Source organism: Cyanistes caeruleus, chromosome 7, assembly GCF_971803275.1.
Source record: "Cyanistes caeruleus chromosome 7, bCyaCae1.hap1.1, whole genome shotgun sequence".
In the NCBI taxonomy this organism is placed as follows: Eukaryota; Metazoa; Chordata; class Aves; order Passeriformes; family Paridae; genus Cyanistes; species Cyanistes caeruleus.
Genome location: NC_141707.1, coordinates 16,123,347 through 16,139,498, shown reverse-complemented (window position 1 = coordinate 16,139,498; position 16,152 = coordinate 16,123,347). Strand labels below are relative to the sequence as shown.

The 16,152-nt window shown below is 48.3% G+C and overlaps 1 protein-coding gene across 7 annotated transcripts in view; it reads left to right on the top strand.

The window, feature by feature from the left end:
• The window catches only part of NRP2 (neuropilin 2), an 89,058-nt gene that overhangs the window by 23,119 nt on the left and 49,787 nt on the right, over positions 1–16,152 (top strand). For all 7 annotated transcript variants that reach the window (XM_086897500.1, XM_086897502.1, XM_086897501.1 and 4 more), the window contains exons 3-7: positions 5,422–5,603; positions 9,834–10,064; positions 10,602–10,757; positions 12,624–12,793; positions 13,844–13,999. In XM_086897500.1, the coding sequence (XP_086753626.1) occupies positions 5,422–5,603; positions 9,834–10,064; positions 10,602–10,757; positions 12,624–12,793; positions 13,844–13,999 (895 nt within the window). The remainder of the gene's footprint in view (positions 1–5,421; positions 5,604–9,833; positions 10,065–10,601; positions 10,758–12,623; positions 12,794–13,843; positions 14,000–16,152) is intronic.

Here is a 16,152-nt window from a genome sequence, read left to right as displayed (position 1 = left end):
ATTCATCTGCTGTATTTATAATTAATTACCCTGATTAAGGGCTGGCAGCTAAGATCAAACTTCATTGCTCTTGTTTCATCAGACAACAGCGGTGCTCGCCTCTGCTATCAAGGCTGTAAAAAAAAATCATTTAAAAGTCCTCGGTAGCTTCTGGAACAATTTAACCTCTGAAGGGTATGTCCTGCAGTTGCTCAAGATTGTGTAAACATCATGGAAAAGTTTTTTTTGTCTTTTGCAATGTAACCACCCATGAAATAAGGATTTGGTTGGAAGGTGGCATACAAAAGAGCATGAAGATGGGCGGTGACACAGAAAAATCAACTAAGCCAGCTAGCGTGTAATGGACATTAATTCTATCCACCTCTTGATTGCACAACCACAGAGATGCTGGCTCACCATTTCTTAACTATCTCTATGCTGCAAATGCCATTTAATTTCTAAGAAACTGCCCGTTCTTAGAGGATGTTCAGAAAACCTTATGCTTTTTATAACTATTTCTGAGAAATAAACCCCGCATCACGTTTTTAAAGGGGGAACAATTGCATTAACTAGCTGCCATTGTGGCTAAGCACAGGCCTTCCCCAGCTTCCTGCAGAATATGAACACCTGCCAAATTTCACTGGAATTGCAGTTTCTCTTCCTCAGCAGAGTCATTCAAGACACAGTGACACATGGTTCAAGCAGATCAGAGGTCTCGAAGGCTCAAGTCAGCCCTGGGCATTCCCAAATTTAGGGCTGTTGGCATGCAGTCTGTACCTATTTGTCTCCCTGTCTATCTAGGCCAAATTTCTCCAATATAATATAATCTCCCCAGTCAAGACTGGCTTCTATTCTTGGCTGTGCCTCAAACTTCCTGTGTGACCTTGGGGCAGGTCTGCTCCTCTCTGCCTTCCTACCTCCCAGGGTCTCGTGAGAATCCCATCATTACTGTTTGCCAGCCGCAGTCATGAGCCCCATGGAAACGCCTATAAATAATAGCTCCAAATTAAACATTGGGGAAGTTCAGGTTAGAGCCTTGCCTCGCTCTCCAATCCTCGTAAGCACTGGAAACCAGGCTTTGCTGAGTGCAAGCCCTCCCCTACTTAAAATCATAGCTCTAGAGAGAGATGGAGAAAGCTGCCAGCTAGGTCAGAGCTTGGCCAGTCCTCCTTAGGCTTTGAAGCAAGGCTTGCACAAATTTATGTATTCAGAGGACTCATGATATGGCTGAGAACATATAAATAATTTGTTCCTCATGTTTCTCCCCATCATGATCTCTGTCCCTGTAATGCCCTTGAAGAATGTTTCAGCGGGGGAAGGACTCAGCATCTCTTGGGAGCTGGGCATGGAGGTCAGCAGGGTTGTTGATTTTGTGTTCAGCAGTCTGGGTCACTAAACTGTTTGTGTTGAGTGTCCTCTGGGGAGGAGCACCCAGAGGAATGTCACAGGCTTTCTGGTGCTGCTCCCCACATAGGTTGTGGCATTTCTGGAGCTCAGCAGTGCCTGGGTGAGCACCTGGGAGGTCTGTCCTGTCCCCAGGGGATCATGGAGCACAGCTCAATGGTCAGGGAGCAGATTAGCTATTTCACAACAGAAAAGGACTGAGAAGCTGGAGGTCTTCTCATAATCACTACAGCTGGGGCTTGTTTGCCTTTGTTGCACCTCATTTGGGGAGCCAGCAAAGTGACGTAGGAAAAATAGAAAGGAAAGCCTGGGAAGCAGAGAGGTTGACTGGAGGAAAAAGTAAGCAAACAAGCATGAATAATACAGGCTGTAGAAGTGCTTTATAATTAGTTTATAGAAGCTTTCTTAACATCAGCAAAGCACTTTCTGCTAAAAAAATCTGTGATAAAAATGCAGCAATATTTGTAAGCATCATACATTTTTCGTTTAATTCTGTTAAACAGCTTCAAGAAGAGCTTCTAAGCCTTGTATTTCCCTTCTTTCTCAGCCTCCATTGCATGGGCAGTTAAAAGCACTTAAGCATTGCCTCCTAGCCTCAAAACTCCCTGGTGAAAAGCTGTTTGAGGAGGTTTCAAGCCAGCTCACTGGTGTTCTCACTCAAGTGGCAGCTCAGAATATCTTACCATTGTGCCACTGGAGGAGCAGCCAACTGTGGTCACCTTCCCGGCAAAAGAAGAGCTGGTAAATCAATCGGTTATACTTGTGGGTTACAGAGGTTGCACCCTGCCCTCACATGTTTATGCTTGGCTCCTTGGAGCAATGCCTAGGTGGGGAGAAGTGGCCATGAAATGTGCTTGGAGATGGCAGCTTTCCCAGTGGAGGTAATGCCAGAGAGGTCAGCCCACAAGAATGTTGGTGCATGTTGACTGGAACAATGCAAGGGTGAAATGCAAATTGCTGGGCACTGTATGAGGCAGTTTGAACACCATTGCAGCATAAGTGTGTCCTGCCCAGCTGTGCCCTAAGCCATAGTTACTTGAAAAAGAAATTGTTAGAGTAGAAAGCATGGTTGGGTTTTCTTCCTTCCAGTTTTACTTCTTTTTACTCAGGGGAAGAAGAAAGCCTAGAAACCATGCTTAACCTTAACAGGAGCAAAGATTTGGCCAAACTGGATTGTAATGTGTCCAGTGACCCAGAATGAGGAGAATGGGGTTTATCAGGTTGTTTGTTTGAGGGCCAAGGCATGGGCATGACTGAGGTGCATGATCCCAAAAGAATCTGTGGTGGGGATTAGCTGGCATTCTTGCTGAAGTTTGGAAGTTTAACAGTTTTGATTGGATGTCTTTGGTGTTCTGTTTTGAAAGCCTAAAGCTTAATTGCTGTGATGCAGAGGAAGTAGGGGGTCCTGCTTATCTGGGCAGGTGCTATCTCCCAAGTGTAATACTTCCCCAAATCACACTCTGTTTATGTGACCCCAAGAAAAAATTTTGCCTCATGCAGAGCAGAGGACTTGGGCCAAGATTTTTTAACTAGGGAATAAACTCTTACACATTTATATTAATTTTACATTTGGCAAAAAATGATTTCCTGACCTTCTCTTAAGGGCTTTTTTTCAGTTGTTTTTAACATTTGATTTATTAAGGATTAACTCCAGTATGAGAAAGCTAAGTTAGATGCTTGAATGAAGCCAAATAGGGCTTAATTTAAAAAGGCAAATACTTCCTGATGATTTACTTACTAGATTCATTCTTTTAATTTTCCATTTGCAGATTGCCCATGAGCAGATTGCAATATTCCCTAATTGTATGTATTATTGGAAGTCTGTCACCCATTCAATAAGCAAAAATTTCTTGGTCCAGGACTTGCTTTTGAAATTCCAGGGCTCCTACAGAACTGTGTGGCTTGAGGAGCTATGTGGACAGCATTAGGGTATTTGGTGTGCTGGCTACAGCAGCAGGATCATTGCAGTTAAGTAGCTGAAGCCATGTACTGTGTTGGCGAGGTACAACCCCACGAGGACACAGACAGATGTGATTCCCTGGGATGCAGCTAACCTCTGCTTGTGCATGAAAATGGCAGCTTTTACAGTCCACTCCATTAACTGTGTTTTGCCAACATTCATGTCTTTGCCAAATTAATTTTTTGCCACATACTCACAATTTCACTGGTAGCCAGTAGTTCTGCGGCACAGATGTGCACTTCAGATGTGGAAGGGCTGCAAGCACGCTGAAAGCAAGTAGTTATTTAGAGAACAAAATGTCCCCGCTGTTTGCTCAGTACTACTTTAAACAAATAGACAAACAAGCAGGAAAAATTTCTACTTAGAAGAAGCACTAACACTGCCTTCTATGTTCCTCCTCCCTAGAGAGATGGTAGGATGAAGCCACACATGATGGACATTAGTGGGGTCACGCAGGGTGCTGCTGACTGGTGTCAGGGTAATAAGGGGTCACAAGGTGATAGGGGCTAGGCAGAGCTGAGGAGGAGAGAGCAGGGGGAGCAGATCTTCATTTGCATTGCTGTGTGTCCACAGACCAGCTAAGCCAAATGCTCTTCCTCTTTGAGTGCCATTTCTCAAGACCTTGGCCAAGCCAATTGAGTCTGTAATGAAGTTAAAGGCTGGGCGATTGCAGCTAGTTGAGTGCTCGGTCCAGCATAGACAGGACTTTATCTGCAGGCATTTTGCTTCTGGCTCTCAGCCTGATTTAGTCCCAGAAAGGAGTGAAACCGAAGCCGTCTGGGCCATCTTTCGTTGTGGAGGAGCACACTAAGTCCCTGTAAGTTTGTTTTGAGGTTGTTGCTCGCCGATATGTGCTTTGCAGAACGGGAATGAGTCACATGAGGATCATTCTGTATCCAGCAAGCTACTTCTCCTTTCAACTCTTCATTCCCAAACAGAAGATCTTGTGACAAAGAAGAAAGGCAGATTCCTGGCAGCCTGGAAATGCTTTTTTCCTCCCTGGCCCCGTGAGGAGAGCTGTAGCATGTTGTTCAAACAGGTTGATACAAAGCAAATAAACAGTCCTAGAGAGACGGTCAGTTTCTGTAAATAGCAGCGTGCTGGCCAGAGAGGAGAGGGGCGGGAGAACGTGGGTGTTAGAAAGCAGCTGAAGAACAAGATGTACACGTAAAAGCTGTTTGTTTCTTCACAGCACGCAGAGCCTGATACTACTACCTTGCCTACTCATGGCCTAGAAAATACAAAGGGATGTGTGGCAGTTTCACCTTCCAGCCAAGCTTTGCAACAAGCTTTTGTCTCTGCACCAGGAGGCAATTCTTCTAACCCTTCACATTCCTCCCCCAGACCGGTCAGACACCCAGGCCAGTGGGCAGGTGGAACATCTTCAGGTAGGGTTTAGCAAAGGCAGGTTACAGGGTGTACAAGATCAGCCACAGCAAGTGTGGGTACCCAGCTCTTACACAAAACGTCTCATCCACACAAAATCTTCATTAGCACTTAATAGGAGAGGACTAATGTTAAAGTCCAAGTGCTAAGTGAGTGTACTTACCATGCTTGCTAAAGGACCAGTGTGGTGTCAGTGCACAAAATAGCTACCTGCTCACATGGACTGAACACTGACAGTATCACACTTGGTACGTGTGTGGCCAAGTCCCACGTGGATACTGGAATAAAGTGAGCTCTGCCAAACAGTACAATGGCACTTCAGAAGAGAGGTATGGGGAGGAGAGCAGCCCCAGGAGAGTTGTATCTGAGCTTCTCCCATGCCAAAGGAGTTTTGTGGAAGTGGAGGTAAAGTGTGTCCTAAATTTTGCGTGTTGGCTGTGAAGGTGAATCGGATTTATGTGCAATAAATCAGTGATGTGAATGACAGCAGAGGAAAGGATATAAACGTAGTCAGACAAAAGACAGAACGTGTTTTGGGGTGTGTGGTGTGGTGTGAATAAGAGAGTCCCAGGTACCGGTCTGGAAGACATTCTGTGAAATATGCAGATACCAAGAGTGGTTTTTGTTTGTACCTGGCATACTGAGCACCTCCCTGACAGATGGTTTCCCTGCCATTTCACCTGCCTCCGCAGGTACGACTACATCGAGATCCGCGACGGGGACAGTGAAGCGGCAGACCTGCTGGGCAAGCACTGTGGGAACATTGCCCCCCCAACCATCATCTCTTCTGGCCCCTCTCTCTATATCAAGTTCACCTCTGACTACGCACGGCAAGGTGCTGGCTTCTCTCTGCGCTATGAGATCTACAAGACAGGTGAGTGTCTGAGTCAGTGCCTGTCTCCCAGACTGTTTGACACAATTATCTTCATCTTGAGATGCTTTGACCACCTTTTCAATGTCATTTCTAGCGTATTTTCCAGAGATAACTGACTTTTTTTACTGACTTTTTTTTTTTTTTTTTTTTTTTTTTAATTTAAGCAAGTCTGTGCATCACATTTCCAAGAAGTTAAAGATTTTAGTGGCACATTACAGTGCATTTTTGGATCACGGTGTGGCAATTAAAGCAGGGTTCCTCCTTAAATGCTCTCTTGATTTGAGGACTAGAAACATATATCTTTACTCCCTGTCATGTGTAGAGCTCGTTAGGGCTAAAAGGGGATTGTCCCTCTGTTAGAAGTGCATGGAGCTCCCCCTCCTGTGGAGTTGTGATTCAGGGTTGATCAGTGATGCTGTGTTTTCTCTCCATGGATGTGAGGTTTGTAACTGGGGAGCTCTAGTTTTCAAGTGACTGCTGTCAGCAATGCTGTCAAAGTCCGAGGCAGCGCCTTTCCAGGCTCATATGAGAGGAACTGCTCATAATTCTGTTTAATACTGAACTATTATCAAGGAAAGAAAAATCTGCTCAAAGCCCATTTAACAGTGTTTCTGTCTAAATATTTGCCAGAATTTTGTGCCTGGGAAGAAAGAGGCTTGAACAAATAGCCCCTTCTCTGTGTGCATGTGAGATAGGTGTGCCTGCATGCTGAGGGAACAGGAGAGTGTTTTGTGTGGGTATGCAGGCACCTGCCCTGTGCCCTCATTCCTTTGGTGATGTGTTGGAAGACAACACATGTGGCTTTCAGTCATTGCATCCAGCACCAAAAACAAAGTCTGTGCCGTGGGAAGAACCAAAAAGGTTGCTTGTCCAGCCTCTCTAAAGAAAAGATGTGGAGCACAGGCAGCAGTGCCCAGGGGCCCTGGGCCAGCTGTGCAGCAGGCAGAGGTGCACAGACAGCCACAACCTCACCATGGGTAGATGTGAATGTGGAGACTGCTGCAAGAGAATGAGACCCCCTAAATTAATTGTGAATCAATGAGGACAGGACACATGTGAAGGTTCAGATGGATGAGGAAAGTGCTGTTGCTGGCGGTTGCCTGGACTGCATTACTGGCTATTGAGCTGTTGTGCAGCCAGCTCACCACCACTGCTAGTTTATGGTTAGGATGCAGCTTAGTCCTGAAAGTTTAGTGATTCAGCCAGATATTGAGGTTTGCTAAGACCAGTTGCCATCACAGAGGATGGCAAAGAATACAGGTGGGAAGACTCAGCTCAGCCGCCCTTGCCTCTCTCCCCCTTCTCAGACCTCCCGTGAGGTCTGACAGCAGACTGTGCTGTGCCTGACCTCACACTGGGTCCATGCCCTGACTCGGGGCATGAGGCAATGTGGAGTGGTCCGGCTGGCTGAGGTGGCCCGGCCACGCTGTGGGAAGGGATGGCAGGCAGGAACCCATCGGTCTGGTTGGGAGCCAGTTAGGGACCAAATTTATGAGGAAAGGAGAAGTTGTTACAGGGAGGGAGGAAGAGGAATGAAGGGGTGATCTGGAGGAGAGCAGGTATTGGATGGAGGCTGGAGCTGAATCTGTGTTCCTCAATGTAAGTCCTCACAGTACTGCCCTCAGGTCTGGAGTGGTGCTGGGGTTCCTTTTGCCACCCCCACCCCTGCAGACAGCCATCCTCTCTAGATACAGTCGAAGCCCACAAAATCAAGCCTGGCAAGGCAGGTTTTGGCACAGGAGTGTGGATGAGCCCGTGATCAGGGAGCACTCCCAGCCCACATCTGCCCAGCCCGGTCCCTGCCAGGGCTCCAGAGAGGGCAGTGCTGGCTGCAGGGTCCTGCAGTGCAAACAAGCCCTGCCTTCTGCTGGCAGGCAGACAGGCAGGCATGGGCCAAGTGTCCCTCTGAGCTGTCAGGGTAACCAGCAAGGGTGTCACCAGCTTTAAAGGTCATCAGATTGTCATTGTCCACATCAGTAAAGGCAGTAGTGGCTGAAGATTGCTTCTTAAAGGTGACCTAAAAAACCAGCTCTTTTCAATGGAGCATTTATTTCCCCAACCTGTGCTAAATTTCCCTTATCACTGTGTGGGAGAGGAGCAATCTGCATACAAACAACCACATACCAGTCTTTGAATCCCCTGATGGGTATCAGTCAGCAGTCTGGGCTGACAAGAGCCGCCTGCCCAGGCTGGTGCAGCCTCCCTGCTGCTCCCTTTGTGAGTCAGTTTGGCAGGGCCGCCTGAGCTCCCCAGCACTGGGCATCAAAGTCTCCTCTCAGGCTGGCCTGTGCTGCCAAAGCCAGCATGACTCCCGTTGATTATCTGTGGCTTCCTTATAAAAAGCTGATCATTGTGTTTGCTGCCATTAGCCAAAATGTAGACAAGGATGCCAAATGCGGTAAGAGCTCCACATGAAGAAACTGTTGTCTAATGTGGTGGCATAGTTACACCTTGCTGTCTCTAGGGGACAATCCCTGACTCTGGGTTTAGCCTTTGATTTTCTCCCTAACTCAGAGCTTGTGGTATTTTCTCTACTTATCTGTTCATCTTTCAGGTTGTTTGGAATGAAAGACACCCTTATCCCTGCTCGTGGCATTATGCTGTGATTTGTGTTTGGCCTTTTTTTTTTTTTTGCCTCTGCATTTTACCCCACAGGTTCACACCAGAAAAGCTGGCTGTTCATTAGGTAGTCAATTAAGAGCCTCTCCTGAGTAGCTCTCCAGCCAGGCACTGCATAATGCAGTGCAAGATCCTACTATTACTGCGGGCTGCTGGCCTGACTCCATAGGTTAATGCTGAATTGAATAACAAGTCTCCCATTAGTCCTGGGAGGGCTCGTGCTGCCTGGAAGAGCCGGTGCAGAAGGGTTTCTAGAGGAGAAGGCGAGTGTCCCAGTAAAAGTGAAGCAGAAACCTTTGCGGATGCCGGCTTGCAGCAGTGCCCGGCAGCCTCTCTAACACCCCCTTTCTCCTCTGATAGCTCCAGGCTGCAGATTTCTGTTGCCTATTGTCCTGGCAAGGGTTTCAAAGTCACCGTGGTATGAATATGACACAAATTCCCCTTTCCCCAAGCACCCCAGGCACCTTGGCTGTATGAGAGGGGGCACTGAGCTGGCCCGGCTGCAGCCGAGGCCAGTGCTGAGGTCAGCAATAAATAAGAGGCAACATTGTCTGTCCTCCCCACCACGCAAAGGTCTTCCTTAGGGATAGAAATAACTTGCATTTCTGGTGTGGATGGCTCATTCTGTTGAAAAAGAGGGCTCTGTTCCTGCTCTCAGCAGAGACCCCCCTGCCACAGCCTCTGTTATCCCCACTCTTAATGTGGCCACGTTGTGGAGACGTATGCAGGAGCTGGCCCTGTCCCTTGTGTGGGTCTCAGGGGGGGTGCTGCAGGCTAACTGTGTGCTTCCCAAGGGTTTGCAGCAAACAGTGGAGACCTTGGCACCCTCCCACAGACCCTTTCACTGTGTAAATATTTGTGCTTCCAGATTTTCTCAAGAGGAAACTGAGGCACATATATCTGTACTGGAAGGCAGGAGTTTGCAGGAGACTGGCCCATGGGAACAGCCTTTCTAAAAAGAATGCATCCCATTACTCCTCTCTGCCCTTCTGCCCCATCCCAGGCAGCTGCTTCCCCAAACAGGGCCTCTCTGTCAGACCTGGGGCCGCTGTGGCTGCAGGTAGCAGCAATGTCATGAGTGCTGTGGATAGCAGCTCCCTGCGTGCTGGCCGGCCTCTCTGCAGGCTCCGGAGCAGCACACAGGTCTGCCAGGTCAGTGTTTAGGGGACGGCTTAGAGTGGAAAGGGCCACCTGGGGAAGACAGGCCAGCTTGGTGTGGCCTCCCTGTCCACCACCACCGGTGTGAGGGATGTGGCAGGCTGCTGGCCTGTCAAATCACAGCAATGGCTTTGGATAGGATCGCTCTTCTATCCCTGGTTTTCAGGTAATTGTCAGCAGTGATGTACAGATCGTGTCTGCAAAGCTGTCTAAGGAATTTCAGACCATGTTGTTCACTACAGTGACCTCATGGACCTTGTCTCTCCACCTGTGGAAAGTTTTGAAAATCACCATCTCACTTCTTGCAGTAATTCCCACAGCTCTTGAGCTGCAGGACATTTCCAGAAGTGAATACACAACCTCACTAAACTCAGCATGGGGTTTCCAAAGTGTTAAGTTGTTGGTGTTAAGCTTTGTCGTTGCTAAGGCTCTGGGGTTTTCCCGCTGCTACAGGCTCCGAGGACTGCTCCAGAAACTTCACTGCCTCCAACGGCACTATTGAGTCTCCGGGTTTCCCTGACAAGTATCCACACAACCTGGACTGCATCTTCACCATCATAGCCAAGCCAAAGACAGAAATCCTCCTCCACTTTCTGCTTTTTGACCTCGAGCATGATCCACTGCAGTCGGGGGAAGGAGACTGCAAGTATGACTGGCTAGACATCTGGGATGGCATCCCTCAGGGTAAGCCATGGGGTGCTGCACTGCCTTCCTTGGCCCTTCCTGGTGTCTCACAAAGCCCCAAAACTGTGGAGTCTGAGTCTGAGCACCAAGGGTGCCTAACCCCAAGGGTGGCTGCAGCCTGCAACCTGCTATCAGGGCACTCTGTGCCCAGCTTGGGGACAGTGTGCCTGCAGGAGGCTGCATTCATTAAACCACAAACTACCGCTCTGTTGTAACCACTGGTCTGAAAAGCCCCATGGGACACTCCAAACACCAGCAGTTCTCTCTCAGGGAAGGGCAGTGCACTCATGCAATGATGGGAGGACCTCCCTACCTTATAGCAAAGCTGAGAAATGGAGCATTCTAGAGCATTTCCCAGCAACTGCAGAGCAATGCCTGCTGCAGTGGGTATTTCTGCACTGCATGGCACCAGGCCAATGGATATAAAAAATAGCCCATCCCCAAAGCCTATCTTTTTTATCCTGATCAGCAATGTGCTGGTGACCCAGGAGGCTGGTGGAAAAGCAGGCATTACCTTCTCTGCTCTTTCTTTTGCAGTTGGGCCCTTGATAGGCAGGTATTGTGGGACTAAGATGCCATCAGACATCCGCTCAACCACCGGCGTCCTCTCTCTCACCTTCCACACGGACCTGGCGGTGGCTAAGGACGGTTTCTCTGCTCAGTACCACTTGATCCACCAGGAAGTCCCAGAAAGTAAGTTGGAAATGTGTGTGTGTACGACTTCGTTGTGTCCCCTGTGTTTCCTGTCTGTCATTTGGCATATGCAAGAGTGAAGCAGGCAGAAGTGTGTCCAGGGGCTGGTTCTCCACCAGCAGTGCAGACAGCAGTTTCACTTAGATCTGTTGTCTGTTTCTGATAGAAGTAAGATTTCAGTAAGAATTTCACTTTCTGACCTTTTGTTGACTTTTCACTTGCCTGTGAAGTCTTCTCAATACCTTCTGGGTTAGAATTTTTCATGTATGTGCTCAGCCCAAAGGATTTAGGGGAAGACTTCAGCCCAGCATGTGCAGCAGATTTTTTAAAGCATGGGGGAAAATATGTGCTCTCTCTCTCTCTAGTTTTCCAGAAATTCACAGTCCCAAACCACAAATTGGAATTTCTTGGCTGACTAATTAAAGATTGCTTAAAGCTCTAAGATTTTCAAGCCAAATTTTGTTTTATAACCCTTAATAAGGGAGGTAAATTGATGTGGAGTGAGTAAGTAAGCTGCTATGTATTTTGAGAATGAAGAGCGTTTTGATTCTTTGTGATAACACTTGCAGGCAAGGAAAGGTTCCATTTGTTTTCCCATGGTATTTTTGCCTCAGAGCTACTGTTCTTGACCTCTGCTTACAGTGAACTTCTGATACAACAGAAGCAGCCTTCAGGACACCCCTCAGTCCCAGAGAAGAGAGGGAGTCCCTGACCTGCCGCTGAAAGCCTGTGACAGAGAGCAGGGTAGAGTAGGGGCTGTGCAGCACCAGGGCAGCAGGGTTACAACCTCTTACTCTGTGACTGAGTAAGGGATGTTCTGCTGAGGCTGTGAGAGTTACAGACAAGCATGAGCTCTTCACCATTACCTATTGCCACACTCAGTTGATCTGTTCTTTAATCCCTTTTCTGTTCTGGATTTGAAAATAAGATGTTGGACACAAACCTTGAGAAATCAAGCACAAGAGCCCTCATTAAAGTGCCAGGCCTGTTTTCATTTATGGTGATGTGAATTGAAACTTTAATAATAGCACTGACAGCCTAACTTGGCCCATTATTTCCACCCAAGGTTGACTTGGCCACATTAAAAACACAGGCATTTTGGTGGTTTTACAGAGCAGCACGCTTGGACCCATGCAGTATTTTCTATCACTGTTTTCTTTACTATTGCTTTTACAGGACAGCTGCCATAAAATAGATGAAATGTGCCATAAACTGAGCTAATTGTGACTTTAAAGCCTTAGAAGTGAGGAGATCCAAATAAAAGCATAGCAGTGTCTTTCACAATCTTGTCTGGTTAATCCCAATGGGCCTGATACACCACAGAGTGCATGCAGATATACACAGACACATACACATGTGCATCCCTGCTCTCACATGCACACAAAACCTTTAGAGCTGCCCATTCCAATCCTTGATGTTCCTGCTGGCAACAGTAAGCACCCTCCTAATGTGTCTGTCTGTATTCCTTGCCTTGTCAGTGCTTAGATTTCACCTACAGCCTTCAAGAAGATGGGAACTTTGTGGCAAGACTACTTGGAACATCTTGGTGGAGGTGGAGGGAGGGAAGGGACAGAATTGTGTCAAAACTGAGCAAAGGTGAAGATAGAGAAAGGGAGAAAGATCTCCCTGACTTAAAGACTGTATTAGTGTTCAGAGGACCATGCAAACACAAAGCTGCCCTATCTATAATTTTTCAGTGCCATCTGTGAACACACACAACCTGCAAGATGGTGCAGATCTGTTCATGTGTCCAGACAGGCAGCTTTGCTCAGGGTTAGCTGGACAGATTAGTTCAGGGCTGCCTTTCACCTGGGGGTGAAGTACTGAGACTGTAAACCAATCTCTGTATGTGTGTGTCTGCTCTAGACTTTCAGTGCAATGTGCCTCTGGGGATGGAGTCTGGCAGAATCTCCAACATGCAGATCAGTGCCTCCTCCACCTACTCAGATGGGCGATGGACCCCTCAGCAGAGCCGGCTCAACAGTGATGACAACGGCTGGACCCCCAATGTAGACAGCAACAAAGAGTACCTCCAGGTACCTTTCCAGACCCCTCTCCTCTTCCTCCACCAAATGGAGTGTCACGCTGTTAAACTGACCCTTGACCATAAGGCTTGTTGAATTTTTTATTGCCTCTGTGGCTCATGGGGAGCAAGCAGCAGGGGAGCTGCAGTGCCTCGGTGAAATGCGGCAGGCTGGCTCTCCCATTAGCCTGCCTGCACAAGGACTGACTCCATCCGCTGTCTCTCTCCCGCCCCCTCCTTTCTGCCCAAACCTTGATGGACTTTCCATCAGACTGACAGAGACTGAGAGACCTCTGCCACTTACAAGGGCCACTGACTCCGCCACTGGCCTGAGGACCAAGGTCTCCAGGGGGTGCATAGAAAAACAACTAGAATAATATTTATCTCATCAGTGATGCAGGGAGCGTGAGCGTGCTGATGTCAGGCGGGGGGCTGACAGAGCAAAGGCTTTCCCTGGGAGCTGGTTAGAGCCACAGTGTGTCCGCACACAGCTTCTGGCTGTGTCACATCGCCGGGAGACGCTGCTTGCTAAAGGGCACTGCGAGCAGGAGGTGGTGAATGTCATTGCCTCTAGCAGACATCTCATTCTTCATTCATGGCAGGGCTACTAAGCCAGCTCTGCTGACCTTTCTCAACCCATGTTGTAAAACAAAAAAACAAAAAAAAACCCAAAAAAACAGCAAGGGAAAACAAAGAGCTGCAGCACTTGCTAATTGGATATCATGCTTTTATTTTACATGGAAAAAGTCGGTCTCTGTCCTGCTTTAAAGGACATGTGCTTCTGTGCAGATCCTATTGCTTGGTCTGAGGCAGGAAGAAGATTTGGTGATGGTCCCATATAAACAGACACCAAGACCCTTAGCTACTCTTGGCCCGGGGTCCTATCCTCCTGAAGTCAGCCCTGGGAAGGGTCGTGGCTGTTCAACTGTGCACCCACAGATAGAGTGAGACATGCTGAATTTGCACCTTTTTATTTTTCAAGGACACAGAGAGGAACTAATTAGCCACTCTGGACTCTCAGGTGGTCACCACTCTCTTTCTTGTCCCCTTTTCCCCCTGAAAGGTGGACCTCCACTTCCTGACTGTGCTCACAGCCATTGCTACACAGGGTGCCATCTCGAGAGAAACCCAGAAGGGCTACTATGTCCGTACCTACAAGCTGGAGGTCAGCACCAATGGGGAGGACTGGATGATGTACCGGCACGGGAAAAACCACAAGGTAATGTCCTTTTTGTCTCTTCTGCCTGCACCTTGGGGAGTCTTGAAGCCAACAAGTGGGAAGAGAACTGAGAGATTTTGCAGGCCCGGAGGGTTTAATCCATGAGAGACCCTTTTTCTGATGACAGCTAAAAGACTGATGATGCCCTGAGCAGAAATAGTCCTTTCTCCTCTGCACAGCAGAGGTTTTCCTTGGAAAACCTGGCTGCTGCTGCATCTTTTGTGGTGGCGGGAGTATGTTCTTTGACTGTAAATGAAGGAGAAAATGTTTTCCCAGCCTGTGTTTTGCCATGTAAGATTCATTGAGCTTTTATGGCCGTAGACCCATCTGCATGCTGCGTTAACAATCACAAAACCACATGAAACTGTAGTTCAGGAGTTACTGAGGCCTGGAAATGAAAGGGCACAAATCCTAAGAGGCAATTGCACCATCCCAGAGAACAAAATGAGCAATAAATAATGAGAAACAATTCAGGCTGCCAGAGCTGTGGGATCTGTGCTAAGCAGGCATGGTCAGCAAGGGTGCATTGAGCCCTGGGAGCTGTGCATGCTCTTGCAGTGTTTCTAGGACACCCACAGAGATGGGAGGAAGGAGGGTGGTAAATAGGGGTGTTCATCCATTTCACACCAAATGGGTGCTGGTGTGTGGCCAGGAGAGATAAACTTGGAGTGGTCTGCATGGGAGCTTTGGTGTATGGGCAGGAGGGTTAAGGTAGCCATGGTTCTGGGCTGGTTTTTCTCTGTCAATTCCTTTGTTCATGTGGTTGTTCCCTGGGTAAGGGTGCCTCAAGAAAGCGCTTCCCTGCTCTTCTGTGGCACCCACCAGCACTGCTGCTGTGTTCAGGTCCTCCTGGCTGATGTGCCAAAGTGTGTCTGTGTGAACTCTGGCTGGGGTCCCACACCTCCCCCCCACAACACACATCCCAGTAATTTTTGATTGCTCAGCACTTCTATTAAATTAGCTCTCCCTTCCCTTTGCTGGCACGGGTGCTGCTGGCATGAAATGCAGTAGCCTGCCTTGTCCAGGATTCATCCAGACATTTCCTTCCCTTCCGGGCTGTGTGATTTCCCCTTCCCCACAAGTGTGTCTTGGGTTCAAATTCCCTCTGCTTCCCAGAATGAGTCCTCTCTGTGCAGAGGTCCCTATCAGGGTCTCATACCTGCAATATTTGGAGTATTTAAGCTCCTTGTGCCAGTGAGGAGTGTTAGTCCTGTTTTAGAAGGAAATGGAGGCACAGGGCAGCCCAGCATGACACAGGGGAGTTCTCAGCTGGGCTCCTGCAGATCTGGGCTGGGCTGGCTCCAGGACAGTAGCTCAGGGCAGAGCTCATGTACAGTCCTAACACAGTGCCCATGCAGTGGTGTGGAGCCTCTGTGCTCTCCCAGGACCCACTGGTTGCAGCAGAGCTTTCAGTGAACTGGAGCCATCTCTCCTCACCCCAGGTGGTTTTGGGGTGTCGTGGGGACCTTTTCTGAAAGCTGGGTCAGACGGGAGATACTCATCATGCTGGGCACAGAGATGAGCTATATACACAGCTCAGTGTTCAAATAACCACTGGCAATAAATTTACCTTTTCAAGTCTTAACTGGAGCAGGAATCTGGCCTGGAGGGTGGTTTTAGTTGCAGAGGAGAATAAATATCCCTGCCTTGCAGTCCTGGGCGTTGGAGACTGTATCCTCAGCCAGGGTGGAGCAGGACAGCATGACTGATTTCAGTGCTGCTGAGCCAATTTACATCGCTCCAGCGAGACGCTAAAGCCTGGTTGGTGCCAATCCAAAACAATCCTACAACCACCTGAATTGCCACCATTTTGGGACTTGGCCTTTGATTTCTCTCAGCTGTTTTCTACTCTGTTTTCTCTTTTCATTAAAAAAGTGCAAAAATCAAACCTCTTCTTTTGTACTACTCTATTCCAGTCTCTGTTTGTCCCCACATTCTGGTCTTAATTTAGCAGACACCTCCCAAGGCTGGAGGATAAGTAATTTCTTTTTGGTGGCTCGCCTACCCCTTGCATCCGGGTGACTGCTTTCCTGCCCTGCCAAACAACTGGCTGCCAGCTGCTGAGCTACGCTGGAGCCAGGGCAGGGCCACTTGCTCACAGACCTGGTGCCGGGGGCTCCGGTCCCCCATTCCGTGCCCGCGTTAATCCCGCG